Source organism: Zingiber officinale, chromosome 4A (genome assembly GCF_018446385.1).
Source record: "Zingiber officinale cultivar Zhangliang chromosome 4A, Zo_v1.1, whole genome shotgun sequence".
NCBI lineage: Eukaryota > Viridiplantae > Streptophyta > Magnoliopsida > Zingiberales > Zingiberaceae > Zingiber > Zingiber officinale.
Window position 1 is genome coordinate 103,205,936 of NC_055992.1, and position 14,314 is coordinate 103,220,249.

The 14,314-nt window shown below is 36.9% G+C and overlaps 3 protein-coding genes across 3 annotated transcripts; 1 reads left to right on the forward strand and 2 right to left on the reverse strand.

The window, feature by feature from the left end:
- Position 1: 1 nt before the first annotated feature.
- LOC121970395 (pentatricopeptide repeat-containing protein At5g67570, chloroplastic) lies at positions 2-7,192 on the reverse strand. Its single transcript, XM_042521100.1, has 9 exons — positions 6,520-7,192; positions 5,579-5,770; positions 5,330-5,411; positions 5,045-5,236; positions 4,832-4,945; positions 3,582-3,675; positions 3,351-3,508; positions 1,491-1,922; positions 2-894 (listed from the first exon to the last, which is right to left on the reverse strand). The coding sequence occupies exons 1-9, from the start codon at positions 7,131-7,133 to the stop codon at positions 187-189; spliced, it is 2,586 nt and encodes an 861-aa protein (XP_042377034.1). The 5' UTR covers positions 7,134-7,192; the 3' UTR covers positions 2-186.
- Positions 7,193-7,331: 139 nt separating this feature from the next.
- LOC121970397 (40S ribosomal protein S3a-like) lies at positions 7,332-9,794 on the forward strand. Its single transcript, XM_042521103.1, has 7 exons — positions 7,332-7,415; positions 7,498-7,545; positions 7,659-7,764; positions 8,728-8,865; positions 8,938-9,123; positions 9,210-9,410; positions 9,497-9,794. The coding sequence occupies exons 1-7, from the start codon at positions 7,405-7,407 to the stop codon at positions 9,590-9,592; spliced, it is 786 nt and encodes a 261-aa protein (XP_042377037.1). The 5' UTR covers positions 7,332-7,404; the 3' UTR covers positions 9,593-9,794.
- A 214-nt stretch (positions 9,795-10,008) lies between these two features.
- LOC121970396 (mitochondrial outer membrane protein porin 5-like) lies at positions 10,009-14,092 on the reverse strand. The gene is made up of 6 exons (XM_042521101.1): positions 13,938-14,092; positions 13,749-13,816; positions 11,125-11,235; positions 10,965-11,051; positions 10,681-10,889; positions 10,009-10,605 (listed from the first exon to the last, which is right to left on the reverse strand). The coding sequence occupies exons 1-6, from the start codon at positions 13,981-13,983 to the stop codon at positions 10,299-10,301; spliced, it is 828 nt and encodes a 275-aa protein (XP_042377035.1). The 5' UTR covers positions 13,984-14,092; the 3' UTR covers positions 10,009-10,298.
- Positions 14,093-14,314: the final 222 nt, after the last annotated feature.

Genomic DNA, 14,314 nt, shown 5'->3' on the forward strand with positions numbered 1-14,314 from the left:
ATTTAAGTAGGAATGAAGCAGTATGCTATTAATTGTTTGTTAAATACTTCAATGACATTTTGAAATTTAAAACTAATATCAAAATAAAAATTCAGGAAAAATTACATCATTTCCTATGAATAATATTGACACGAAATAACATCAAACAAAAAGAGGAATGACTTGTTCATTGCCCAAAGTGCATCCTTAATCTTCTTGCCTAATCCTCCACCTTTCAAGTATTTCTGATGCCGGCGGCGATTCTGGGAAAGGTGTTCGTATTCCAGAAGTTAACAAATCCAGTGTTGAATCAGTAAAATAAAACTCTTCGTTGTGCTCAAAACAGGAATGTTCGCTTCTTTGAGCCCCTGCAGGTGAACTGCTTTCCAAATTATCAAATTCTTCCAGCAAACTGGCATTAGCGCTGCTCTCTGCATCAAGCATTTCAACGAGACTGCATGAATAAGAAGTCGATGACAGAGATGGCGACCTGCCATCTATTCGGCCGGGCACATCAACATGTTGATAATCCTTAATTTTTTCATCATTTTCCAAACTGCCGATCGAACCTGCAACAGACTCTGTGCCCTCCAAAAATCTTCGACCAGAAATCAAGTGCAGTGACTTCAAAAAAATTGGGACGGGATCTTCCATCACAAGGCTGCAGCTCTGCAAATGGTTTAGTAGGTCTTGCAACTTCCCCATGCCCAATGTAGCGATCTGCCTCTCCAGTAAGCTGGTCCACTGACTTTCACTCACTGAAAGCGAAGCATGAGCCATACTGTTGAGTAGACTCACTGTCCTTCCCAAATCCCCTTGGGCGATGGTCTGGCATATCATTTCCATGAAAAGCGATGTATGAGGAATTTCTTCAGCCTCCAGAATTGTGTCGAATGCATGCTCTAGCAAATGCCACTGAAAAGAAACCAGACGATACTAGTAAGTTAATCAGTATGCATACGTGAGATTACATAACAAGCAATCTCAGGCCTATAAATATTTTAACTGACATCTAAGGCATGTAAAGTTGTAAACAAAAAAGACAAGGAACCATGGAAAAGGTGCCTCATTGTTACTAGATAATTGAGGTTCGAGCCTTGTCTCTGCTTCAAGAGTTACAACATTTTACATAGATGTCCCTATCTAAATTTCATGCCAAATATGCTTTAGTACAAGAATGTGCAGAATAATTGAGCCAGTATGACAACATAAGGAAAAGATTCTAATTAATTTCCTTAGATGAATTGATTTGATGAATATAAAAGCATGTCTGAAACCATTCCGGGTCACTTTCGTTTTGGTATTCTTGATCTTCAATAAGTGTACATGCCATGAAACCATTCAAAAGGTTTCTTCCTAGACACAACAATAGAGGTGGTACCATATGTGATAACTGTAGTAGCAAGCAACAAATAAGTTACAGAAAAACTATTCTATCAAAATTTAATAACAAGACACCATGAGATTCATGAACCTGAGAAAACTGAAAAAAATAGTAAATAGAAGCTTACCTTTCCAGCTCTGGATGCTTTAACTAGGCACCATGAAAATTTTCTATGATCTAGCTTGAAACCAGACAAAATCATCTCCTTGTAGACATACTCAAAGTACTCCCATTGTTGGGAAGAAGCAGATGCCTCTAGCATAGATTTATATGAATATGAATCCAGCTGAAGAGATGAATAATTTCCAGAGGATTCTAAACCGCCATGTGTGGCTTTAGTAGCTTCAAATAGTTCTTTAGCTTTTGCAAACATGTCAGCACAAGAATAGACTTTCAGCATGGCATTTATGGTTCCAACATTAGGAGCACAGTGGTCTTTCATATGTTCAAAAATTGAGATGCAGTCACTAACGAATCCACCATCCAATGAAGCTAGGATCATACCAGTGAATGCTACCTCCAAAGGTTTTCTAAAAGGGACCCTTTTTAATTTCTCAACCTGCAATTTTAACATTGAAAAAACATAATCTGTCGATAATACAGCAGCAAAATACTGAAAGAACCATAGCAGGCAGATTAATACTACTAAAGCATGTAATAATGAATATCAAAGAGAAGTGAATATTTATATTTGCTCAAAGATCAATTAGATTAAGTCAAATAAAAAGGTAAACTACACAAACAAGCAACCAATATTATATTTTGCATGTAAAAAATTATATATTACATAGAGAGCGTTGCTTTCTAATAAGAAATAGATGGCAAAAAACTGTCTTAGTAAATCAAAAGAAAGAGTTGAGGCGTCAACTGAGAAAAAGATAGGCTTTGGAAGTAATAAAGCAAAAGAGTAGGTTGAGAGTATGATAACACATCATGCTGATAGGAACCAAAGCAGTTTGTTTAACAGTGCACGTTATTCACATAGTATTTCTGGTTCAATAAGCAAAATCTCTTAGTAGTATCGAAGGCTAAAGTCACTGCGCCAGAGGCACCAATGCATTTAATTCCCAGAGCCAATAGATCAGATGTGCATGGTGCATAACTAACAACTCAGAACATGTTTTAAGACAAATAACAAAATTGATTGAACAATTACAAGAATATATATATGTGTTTAGAGAAAAAAAGATGACTAAGAACTCGCCTTCTGATGTGAATGAAAACCAGCAAATATAATCAGTATGTGCATGATGCATATATGCTAAATCAGAAGTAGGGCTGTAAATAAACCAAGCGTTCATGAACAAGTTTGGTGTTCGGCTTGGTAAAAGTTTGTTTATATTCGTTCAATATACATAAGATTAATTAAACAAACAAGCTTGAACAGCTCGTTAAGCTAAACAAACAAGGTTGAACATATATGTGTTCAGCTTGTTAACGTTCGTGAACTTTTTTCAATATGCTAAATAAATAATAAAATAAAATAAATAAATAAATTTAAATTATCATTTTTAATAACCAATTAAACAATTAAGGGTGCGTTTGGTTTGTGCGTTTTTCATTTTCATTTTCTGAAAACGTGCATTTCTGAAAAAGGTGTTTGGTTTGTATTTTTTGTGTCTGTTTTCTAAAATAATAGATAGTGTTTTCTAAAAAAAGATATTTCAAAAACTTGGTTCATTTTAAGTTCGGCTCGGCTCGGCTTGGTTACCTTATCAAACAAGCTTGAACACCCCAAAGCTCGACTCGGCTTGTTTACAACCCTAATCAGAAGCATCGGAGAAAATGTTTTACCACACAAAAACAATATCAAAAATAATGGTTAGAAAATCAGATGGATAAAGAACCCTCATTCTTCTGCAATGAAAATCAGTAAATAAAAGAAATACATTCTCCAGTGGAACACAGCTAAGATGAGAATGTGCATAAGTTAGTATAAATGCACACAGCTGCTTTAATAGAACAGATGCTGATAAAAAAATTGCACCTCAATCATCGCATCTCGCCATCTACCTTTGTTGCAAAGGCAACAAGCTAACTCGTAATAGACACTAGCTGCTCCAACAACTCCTCTATGTTCCATTTCCATGACGACTTCAAGTGCGTCATCTATTTTACCTTCTTCCCAAAAGGCTCTAACAAGAACTGCAACCATCAAATCAGTGGAATTCTCCCCCCACATCAGAATCGATGTAAAAAAAAGATCATAAAATAGTACCTCTGTAGGTTTGTGCTTTGGGAGCTATTCCACCTTTTCGCATCTTTTCAAAGAACTTGTGTACCAGATCATACTTCCCCGCTTTCAGCATGACCTTTCAACAAGCAGTTCCTGTAAGACTATAGTTGAAAGTGTCTCTTCAGAAAATAAGAGGGAGATGAGTATATCGGTAATCTTAACACTGTTTGGTGCTAATATGGACCATCAGAATGCAGTAGTATAAAGTGTAAACACAAAAGAGATAAACACTAAGAACCACCACCACTCAATATCAAAAAAGAGGAATAAGGTGGAGGGGCAAGCTCCCTTCTCTCTCTCTCTCCCCCCTCCTTTCCACTTGGTATTAGTATATAGAGTAATAACCACCACTCATTGGTCTAACCCAGTTTGACCAAACTCCAAAACCAACAACAACCAAGCCTGTATTCCATTAAAGGGGATCAACTATATGAATACTCCTACGCCTAGATCCATACATAATATTTACCTAAGTTTTAACACTAGTTGACAACCTAGCGTAAGTCTCCTTTATCTCGATTTATTGGCTATGGACATACCAAGCTCCAAAACCACAATCCAAAAATCAAGATATTGTCTTTTAGCTGTCATTTAAAGTTGTTCAAAAAGACTTCCATCCTTCAGTATTTAAAAAACCTCAAAAAAGCATAATAATAATAAAAAACAAATCACTATGTCCAACTGTTTAGCAGATTTTCTATAAAAATGATCAAATATTATCACTTGTAATGAACCTCCATCAAAATTATTCTTCTTTTATAATTGATTCGTGATCCAAATCTACAGACCAGCAAACATAAAACAAATCTTCAAGATTACAGCTTTGGCTTACATCCCCATATTAAACCATAATTAGGTTCATCCACAAAACATTTGATCATCTATAACAACCTACTGAATGTGCTCACGAACAAAATTTATCTAAAGTGAACTCTGATGTTGTTTTTTGCAACAGATATAAAAGCTGGCAACTCATTGTTAGAGCAAGATTATACATTAGAAGTAGATATTATGAGGAATCATGAATTTCAGAGATCTAAGGTGAATGAGAGAACATTCAGTCAGATGTCACAACTTCTAGTTTTTAAGCTTCTTAACAAGTTGAGAATTTCAAGAGAATAGACAAAATGGCAGTGATTTTCAAATTGAGAACTCAAGAGTTTTTGCCAAGTTGAAAAATAAAATTTTTTCTTGCCTATGATATCTAAAACAAAGAGTAATGCGGAACATACTTCCATAGCTAAACCATATGTTGCTCCAGTAGGTTTAAAACCACTATATCTCATCTGTTCCAACACCCAAAACACTCCTTTCCATTGATGGGATGGAATGCAGGCATTCAAAACCTATAAACAAGTTAATATAAAATTAAAAAAAATTAACAGAATACAGTTACTATATCATGCCAAAAAAAGACAACTGTAAACAAATAAAAAAAATCACACAGCATTATAAATGACAATATCTGGCTCCATGCAGGGATCCCAATTTCTGCGATTCATGTTCTTAAGCTTTCTGGAGGGTTTTACTTTCATGCAATTGATAATGTTGATTAGCTCATGTACAAGACCAGCTTGACCAAGTGTGACTGAGATACTATGGTATGCAGCCATGTCTGGATATAACTGCCCATCTTCCTAAGATCATCAAAATAGGAAAAACTATACAGTTAAAAATGATGAGGTGTAAAAGAGCATGAAAATTTTGAAATAAAAAAATATATATATTACCTGCATTTTCTTGAATAGTTGAAGAGCTTCAATTGGTCTCCTTTCCTTTCCAAGAACAGACAAAAGCTTGGTGTACACAAACCTGCAAAATGGAGCTGAATGCATCAGTACTGAGGTATTCACATAGTTATTCCAAACTTTCAGTTATCATAATGATTCAAGGAAAACAAACAATCCACAATTAGGAAAGGCATGGCTGCAGCAAGCAAGCACCAGTTTCAAGGTGAAAACCACTTCCATATGCCATACCTGCTTTTCTTATGCTTGTAGTTCTTTTCATTGTATACCCATTCCACAACAGACAGAGCAGAACTCCACTTTCCAAGATGTCCCAGCCGTTCAATTATTTTGAGTAGGGACATCTCTGTAAACAATATATCTGATTTCCTCATCATCCATGAAAACTTCCAATCTTGCATGCTTAGGTTCGAACTGCTCAGCCTGAATGACAAATAGATGCTTAGAGTGGTTGACTTAGTAGTTCAAATGTAAGCAAATAAACTTTCTGATCATACAGGCTAAAGTCAACTACTTGGTCTTCAAATTAAAAAAGTAAGCAGAACATATTTCTTATTATACAGAGAAATGATGATAACCAGCGTTTAGGTGATGAAGATTGATTTGCCATATCATATGAAACGTATAGTCCATATTAACATTACAAGAAGAAGAAGAGTTATGATCCAACTATTTGAGGTTATTACATGGATCTTATCCATCATTATGCTTCATGTAAGGCCACATCTCGCATGATAACCAAACTCACTCCCCAATACTCTGTTAGTTGATCAGTAATCATTAAAAAGCAGAGTCTCTCTATGTTAAAAATGTGATAACATCATTCACTATTATAACACCAAATAACAATCTAGTCAATTTGTTCAGAAAATATATTCTGTCAGTAAACTCAGAACCATCTACAACATAGAGACAGAAACATAAATAAGCATGGAATGATTGACAAATAATAATAATAAAAAGAACCTTGCATTCTTGCAAAGAACAAAAGACAATTTCATTTGAAGTGGCATTACCAATAATGAAAGCTAACTGAACTTTTCGAACTATTGACCAATACAAGTTCCGGGAGAAAGATTCACATATCAAAAAGGTTGTGCAAGTAGGTAGAGAAGAAATATAATTAAGGAATATGTAAGACAGAGAAGAGGCCAAGCGCAAATAATTAGTACCTGTCAACAAGCAAGCGAATTCTTTCTTCTTCTTCTATCATCAGCCATGATTTCGGTGGTTTTTTCACTTCTTTATTTCCAAAATCACAACCCGTATCTTCTACTTCATCATTAATCAACAACAACCGGAACTGCTCCCCATTCCTCTCCGCAAGCATCCGCCTCAGTTCCTCCAGGTGCTCAGTCCTCAGTCTCCCATCTCCGAGGGTTTCTCTCGCGCTAGTAAGATCTCTCAAGTCGACAGCCTTGGAACCCTCCCATGGCTTCCCGGCGAGAACCACCGCCTTCTCGTCTCTACGGCGGAACTCCTCCCTCACGGCACGGTACTCAGCGGAGACGGTGCGGAAGAGATCATCGTTCTCCAAGTCCCGACTCTGCGACTCCGATACAGAAGAAGGTTGCACTTGGAGGGCTTGTTTCTTGGCTCTGCGGAGAGCCTTCTGGGTCTCTTTCTTGCGGAGGGCGTGGAGGATCTTAGGGGTGGGGAAGACACCCTTGCGGAGAAGCCGCTTCCTGATGGCCTCGTTGTTAGGCTCGAAGGGCTTTTGATCGGATGAGGCGGCCGATAACGAAGCGGAAGGGGCAGCGGCCGAGACCACCATGGCCATGGCCATGGCCGCGGACAGAGGGGAAATGGCTATGGCTTAGATATTTGTTTCTCTTCTGTTTGTTTATGTTTATAGAGGAGGAAGAAGGTAATTTCAAACATAAAAACAATTGTCTTCCCTATTATTGGGCCTACTGGGCCTGTTTTAATGGGCAACTACATGGCCCATTTCTCTAACTATATAACCAATCAGTTTAGACCTAGGGCAGCCTCTTTCGTCGCCCGTATTCACGCGCCGAAGCCCGAGCAAAGCGAGTGCAGCATCAAGAGCAGCAGCCATGGCGGTCGGGTGGGATACGGACATAACTACAAACGCTTATATGTCGTTGATCTCGTTTCTCACCTTTGTTTCTGTTTTGGGCCACTTGCAGGAAGAACAAGAGGATCTCGAAGGGGAAGAAAGGAGGGAAGAAGAAGATGTGATTTTTAAACTTCATTTCCATTGTTTCTATATTTTCTTTGGTCTATATCCCTTGTAAGTCTTAAAGATGTTAGTTTTTCTGGTTTCTGATCTAGCGATTTGGTGTTTCAGAGTTGATCCTTTTGCTAAGAAGGACTGGTATGACATTAAAGCTCCGTCCGTCTTCAGCGTGAGAAACGTGGGGAAGACCCTTGTTTCTAGGACTCAGGGAACCAAGGCATGCCACTATCATCTTCTTTATGTAGTATTCCCTTGAGATATCTGTGGCTTATAAGCTACTGTACTCAGGTTGTCGCTGTGGTTTATTTAGTAGCTTAAATAGTTTTTTTGCTGTAGTGAAGATATTTTTTGTTCATTTGAATTAAAAAGGAAGGCAGATTTCCTTTATATTGAAAGCTTTTCTACATGAAATTCCCTCAGATGGGTGAAATATTTTACTTGAACATTTTGAAAAAAAAACCAAAATTCTTATCTTATCTAAGAAATTAAATATATGTTGATGGTGTGACCATATTGTTGGCCATGAATGAAAGGGAAAACTTTAATGCTATCTTGAAGAAATTCATTACCATGTTAATTGGTGCACATACTGGAAAACAATATCATAGTCAGGGACAAAATTTTTGGCCTTGGTTGGCAGGTGGCTCCCATTATCTTAACCCCCTGCCCCTGAATGCTAAATTCATCTTGCATTGTATTATTCTTAAAATTTGATTTTTCATAACTTAACACTAGTTCTTTATGTCTTCTTCCCTTTGAATGGGTTGATGAAGAAAATTATTTCTCAGCCAATCATGCACCAGAGATCCTTTTGAATAGCAAATCAAATCCCCGCCATTGTCCACCTGATTGCCTCTCCAAAATATGGAGTTTTTTAGAAAGAGAAACAGGTTTGGTTGTTATGGTGGTCAAGATCCATAATATATCCACTAAACCAACTATTTTCCATGTAGAAAACTCTGTGATTCACTAAACAATTGATGGGGGTTTTCAGTTGTCACTTTTGTTTTTAGTTAACAAGAATAAATTTTTTTTTATGTGGTTAATTTTTCCTGGTTAATCCAAAAACTGTTTTTCTATCTTGTTGATAAGTGCCAGTACATGCAAATTGCTCAATGAGGATGCTGACTTCGTGGCTCTTGTACTTTCTTCAACTTGTCTTATGTTTTTTTTGTTTCAGATTGCCTCTGAAGGTCTCAAGCACAGAGTGTTTGAGGTTTCTTTAGCTGACCTTCAGAATGATGAGGACCAGGCATACAGGAAGATCCGGCTTCGTGCAGAGGATGTTCAAGGGAAGAATGTTCTGACTAATTTCTGGGTATGTATCTTGTACTCCTGCAAATTGATCAATTTTATACTCTTGATCTTTAACCTTGTCTCCTTTTTCCAGGGAATGAATTTCACAACTGATAAGCTTCGATCCTTAGTCCGAAAATGGCAAACACTCATTGAAGCCCATGTTGATGTGAAGACCACCGATAACTACACCTTGCGGTTGTTCTGCATTGCCTTCACAAAGAGACGTCCGAATCAGGTGAAGCGCACTTGCTACGCACAGTCTAGCCAAATCAGACAGGTATGCCCATTAAACTATGCAATTCAATTCTCTTTTAAACCAATAAGATTGTTGTGGAAGATCCATAATAAACAATTTTATCACAGATTCGTCGTAAAATGACCGAAATCATGGTTAACCAAGCGACATCATGTGATCTGAAGGATTTGGTACAGAAATTTATCCCAGAGGTTATTGGCAAGGAGATCGAGAAAGCAACAACCAGCATTTTTCCACTGCAAAACGTCTTCATCCGCAAAGTTAAAATCCTGAAGGCCCCCAAGTTTGATTTGGGAAAACTCATGGAGGTACTTTTATGGACTCCAAATTCTTTGAGCTCGTGGTATCAAAATGTTAAAATGTCTCAAATCTTAAAATCCGATGTTATTTGTAGGTTCATGGTGATTACAAGGAGGATGTGGGCGTCAAACTGGAGAGACCTGCTGAAGATGTGCCAATGGAAGGTGAAGCCGAACCTGTTGGAGCTTAAATGAACTTTACTCTCCCCTTTATGGGTTACCAGAACTGCACTTTTTTTCCTGAAGTCTGATTTAGTTTTTGCAATTTAACTCGATGGAACTTGCTGTTTTTTCGAAGTTGCTTTATTATCCATAGGAGAGAAGAGCTCATACAATTATATCTTTATCTATGCCGACTCTTTAATTGAAGATAAAGCGAGTGAAATTTTCGTATGGTCGGATTAGTCAGATCGTCTCACTAAATCAAATTGATACTGATGTTCTGGATATATTTTTTTATCAAGTCCAACCCACAAACTGCTACACTGAGCTCGACGTAAGTCATGCCATACTTAAATAGCATTGATCTAGCAACTCAACTACTAACCAACAAACAGAGTCAACTCTCGACACAAACAAAACCACAGCAGCAATCATACTCGTAAGATAATGTAAGTGCAGTCTATGAGTTCATCAGGATTAAATTGATGTAGCATTCGGTGGCAACTGATCATACGTCAGTTGGAACATAGATTTGACAGCAAAAATTACAAATTGAAAATTTCGGCAACTCGAAATAGAGAGGGTTCGCCATGTACATGGGCGACACTTGAAAAAATTAGAAAACCACTAAATTGTTTTGGGAATTGATTTATTTTGACTTGTAGTCGGAGCCCTAAAAAACTATGCACGAAGCTCTGCCTAACAAGTGCATTCAAGGAGAGCTAACAAGTGCATTCAAGGCTTGAGAGCAAGAGCCAAACCAAACTTAGGAGCATTTTCCAAAGCCTTGGTGTCGAACTCACTGGAGAGGGTGAGAAATGATTTTGGTTTCAGTTCATGCTGCAGAAGAGCTGCAAGCTTGCCTGAGTTGTTGACCCGTGCCTTTGCTAATGTTTGGGGATCTAATGCGTATTGCCCTCCAATCGTAACTGTGTTCTTGTTCGCAGAGAATTGCCTCACAATCTCTGCGACCACAGAGGTCTTTTGTATCTCATCCAAATGATGGACATATGATGCTCTCAGAGTATCTAACTTGTCTTCCCTGGTCAAGAAATGCTAAATTGTGTGAGAAGGCCATACATGAAGTTGACGTGTTTAAGTTTCCAAAGGCACTTACAAAACTATGGAAGCATGGTATTCTGGCTTTGTTAATCCAATCCCAAGAGTATATTTGGCAAAGCTTCCTGATGCTGTGTCAAAACCTGCCTCTACACCAAATGCAGCCACTTTGGTACCGAGTGTTGCAGAAAGTTCGACCACCGGAGATTGCTTCAGAGCTACTACTGAAGCAAAGCTTGCATGATCGTGGAGATATTGCAGCTCCAACTAGAAAGATTGAAACGCTAAGCTAAAAACCCTCCATAAAATTTTCCATGATGTAAGTGAAGGAACAATAGTTACCTTTCCAGAATTATAATCAGGTATCTTGAAAGACGCAATGGCCTTAGTATATGGAACAATGTCTGTGATAGTAAGCGTTGTTGAGATCTGATTTAAAAAAAGTCACTTAACTTATTGCTCATAATGGGTTTTTAACAAGGGAAAAGGACAGAAAGCACACATTTGAGTTCGTATCGACTTTGACATCAAGAAGAGTGTTCTGGTACTTGTATTGTGAGCCAACATCAAAGGTATAAACTCCTCCTTTGTTGACTGCAGCAGCAGTAAGCCCCTGAATTTCGTTCAGAACAAGTTAGGAGATTTCTTTTTGCCACAAGAAGCCAATAAAGATAACAAGGAAGCTGATGAGTAATTTACACTACTCAAGATTTATGAAGCCAAGTGTAAAACATTCATTTACAGGTGATATTTTCAGAAAACATTCACATGGTATAATGTAGGATCATCTGGAAACTTTGGAGAATGTAAAAGACTAGGCTAAATATCAAAGTCATCTCTGCAGACCTCAGAAAGCGAAGTCAACAGGATTCATACCAATTCTTGCCTTTTATCAGTTAAAATACCATATTAAATAACATTCAAGCAGATATTAAGAATCACAAGTATATAGACCAAACTTAGTCAAAACAAATGGAAATAAAGCAATGCAACGAGCAATAGAGCATATAAAAATGAAATAAAAAAAATTGCAAGAGATGCAAATACAAAAACTGCCATAAGCCAATCCTATCTGCAGGGCTGCGTTAAACATTGTCAATCTGCATAAATCTATGTTAGAAGCTTAGTGAACATGGATCTTAATCATATTTGTTGAGCTTAATGAATCTTTAAATCTGACCTAAAATAGTGAGGAATAAGCCCTATATAATACACCCCAAATAATTGAGGCATACGGATTGTACTTTTTGTGCAAGATCTGCAACTAAAATTAGAAATTAGGTCAACTATGAACCTTAAATCTCTAAGTAACCATTACAAGTTATGGAACCCATTGTCACGATTTTAACAAGGAAAGCATCATTGGAAGATCTAGAAAAATTTATGCTTCTTTAAGGGTGAAATACAAACCAATCAACTTGCAAATATGAGAAGAGACAACCGAAATATTATAAGATGAAAACAAGAAATTAGCTGTTGAGTTGAAACAAAATTTAGCATGGCTAACTGATAACATATTTGAAGGATGTGCTCAAAGTGGTGTTACATAAAGAAATAATATATGTCCAAGACACAGTACATAAATTGAAGATGCACCAGATTGATTGGGGTATTAGATCTCATATTTTGGAGAGAAAAGAAAAAAGATCGTCAGAATGGAACAGAAAAAGATTTGAAATAAATGTTCTCAGCAAGAAAGTTAGCAAATAGATTCTGCTTAGTAAACATATCAAGCAGAAATGTCTTCATAAAATTACAACATTGGATGTTTGAAATAATAATTGAAGCTCCAAAAGTCAACACCAACACAGAACAATCTGTTAGGAGTTGACACGGCTTATACAGTAATTTTTAACAAGGTTGCCAAACTAAGGTTACCATCGTGAATTGTTTTGACAAAAGTTTCTGTAAAGATAAGCTTCAGACAACATAATAAAATAGGTTAACAAGCTTCCAATCTTATTTACAATATCTCTACCACTAAAATATATAAGAGAATATGTGGCATAATATTGCCAATGAGCAAGTTGATATTTATCATAGAAATACATATTGGTTCTTACATTTGCAAATTATTGTTAATTCATTACAATGACCATTCAAATAAAATGGGAAATAGACTGCCGAATGTTTTCGACCTTAGAAAATCATTGCCAGGCCCACCTTGGTTGTGTCATGAGGAAAGGCCAAGACCATTTAGATGAAGAGAGGAATACTTTTGTTATTTTAAATTCAAACTGAAACCAAAATTGAAATCCTTTCAGTTTTTTTAAATCCTTTCTGATTTTTTAAATGAAACTTAACCATAAACCAAATTTTTGCTATTTCATTCGGTTTCATTTTTTTGTTCAGTTTCAGGAGGCAATCCCTAACAAAAGATTCATCCTTTCATTCTTCTCTTATGGCTTCAGTTTATTTCTGAACTTGTTAAGTTTGCTTTTGATTGGTCAAATTTATATTCTAAAAATTTTCTCTGTATTAATATAACTTGTACAGAATAAGATTTACATTCAGTCAAACAAAAAGAGGCAAATTGTCATAGTTTCTTGAAGTTCTATCACAGCTGAATCATAACATATATGGCAAGACACGAACCGTTAATCAAGTGACTCTAACAACTATGCTTTTAAAACATAGCAACCACTTTGTATGAAAGAATGATTATCAGACATCTAGGCCACGTGGAATGAATACTTTGGGACGTTGAGTGCTTATAATAAAAAATGCAGCATCTAGGTATTCTTATTTATTTTGATACTTTTTGAACAATTAAATACCATGAAAATTCATACTTAGATACACATATCTGTTTTATATGATCCTACAATCATTGTATTTTATAGATCACAACTTAACAACATTAAGTTTTAAAGGTAGGAGAGGCCAAGCTGTCCCCCGTGCTGATCCCTAGATAAAACCATAAACCCTTCTCCCATCCCACCTTTATGCATCACTCTCTTCTTTTCCAATAAAATATTCTCAAGAGTCGAGATCTCTCCCTCTGACAGACATCAAACAACAACTGAATCAAAGATTTTTCACCCCGACTAATCAATCCCAGAAAAAAAATAGGGAAGAGGAAAGAGAATCCAAGGTGAGAAATCAGCTGTCAGGGAGAGGGTTTACCACTCCGGAAGAACTATAGGTGGAGATGGTCAGCTTCGGGTCGTAGGTGTAGTCCCTGTTCAGCAGATCTGCATTCCCAAGAACGGAATCAAAGCGAGAAAACATAGTATAAATAACGCAAAATCCACTCCATCTTAGAAGCTTGACGAAGAATCGAGAGAAGGCATCGAAGGTTGGATCGGAGCATACCCTTGGCCTTCTTGCCGATATCGGAGAAGAGACCCGGACCCCTCATGGCGGCGACTGAGACTTGAGATGGAGAGAGAGAGAGGTGGGATCGTTTGTCAGAGAGCGAGTTCTGAGATTGAGAATTTTAAAACACCAGCATCGAGCACGGTCCGGATGCCAACTTCGCGTCCGGCCCATCACGGTCCCATTTAGGAGCACAGCAGTTCATGTTCCGAATTTATTTTATCCTCTGGAAAATTCAAATTCAAATTTATGGTATTTCTATTTTGATTATTATCGAGAAGCACTTTCCCATTTCTTATGTGTTTATTATACTAATAATTTTATTAAAAATTCTAAATTACTATTAACTCGAAATAAAATCATTTTAATTTTGT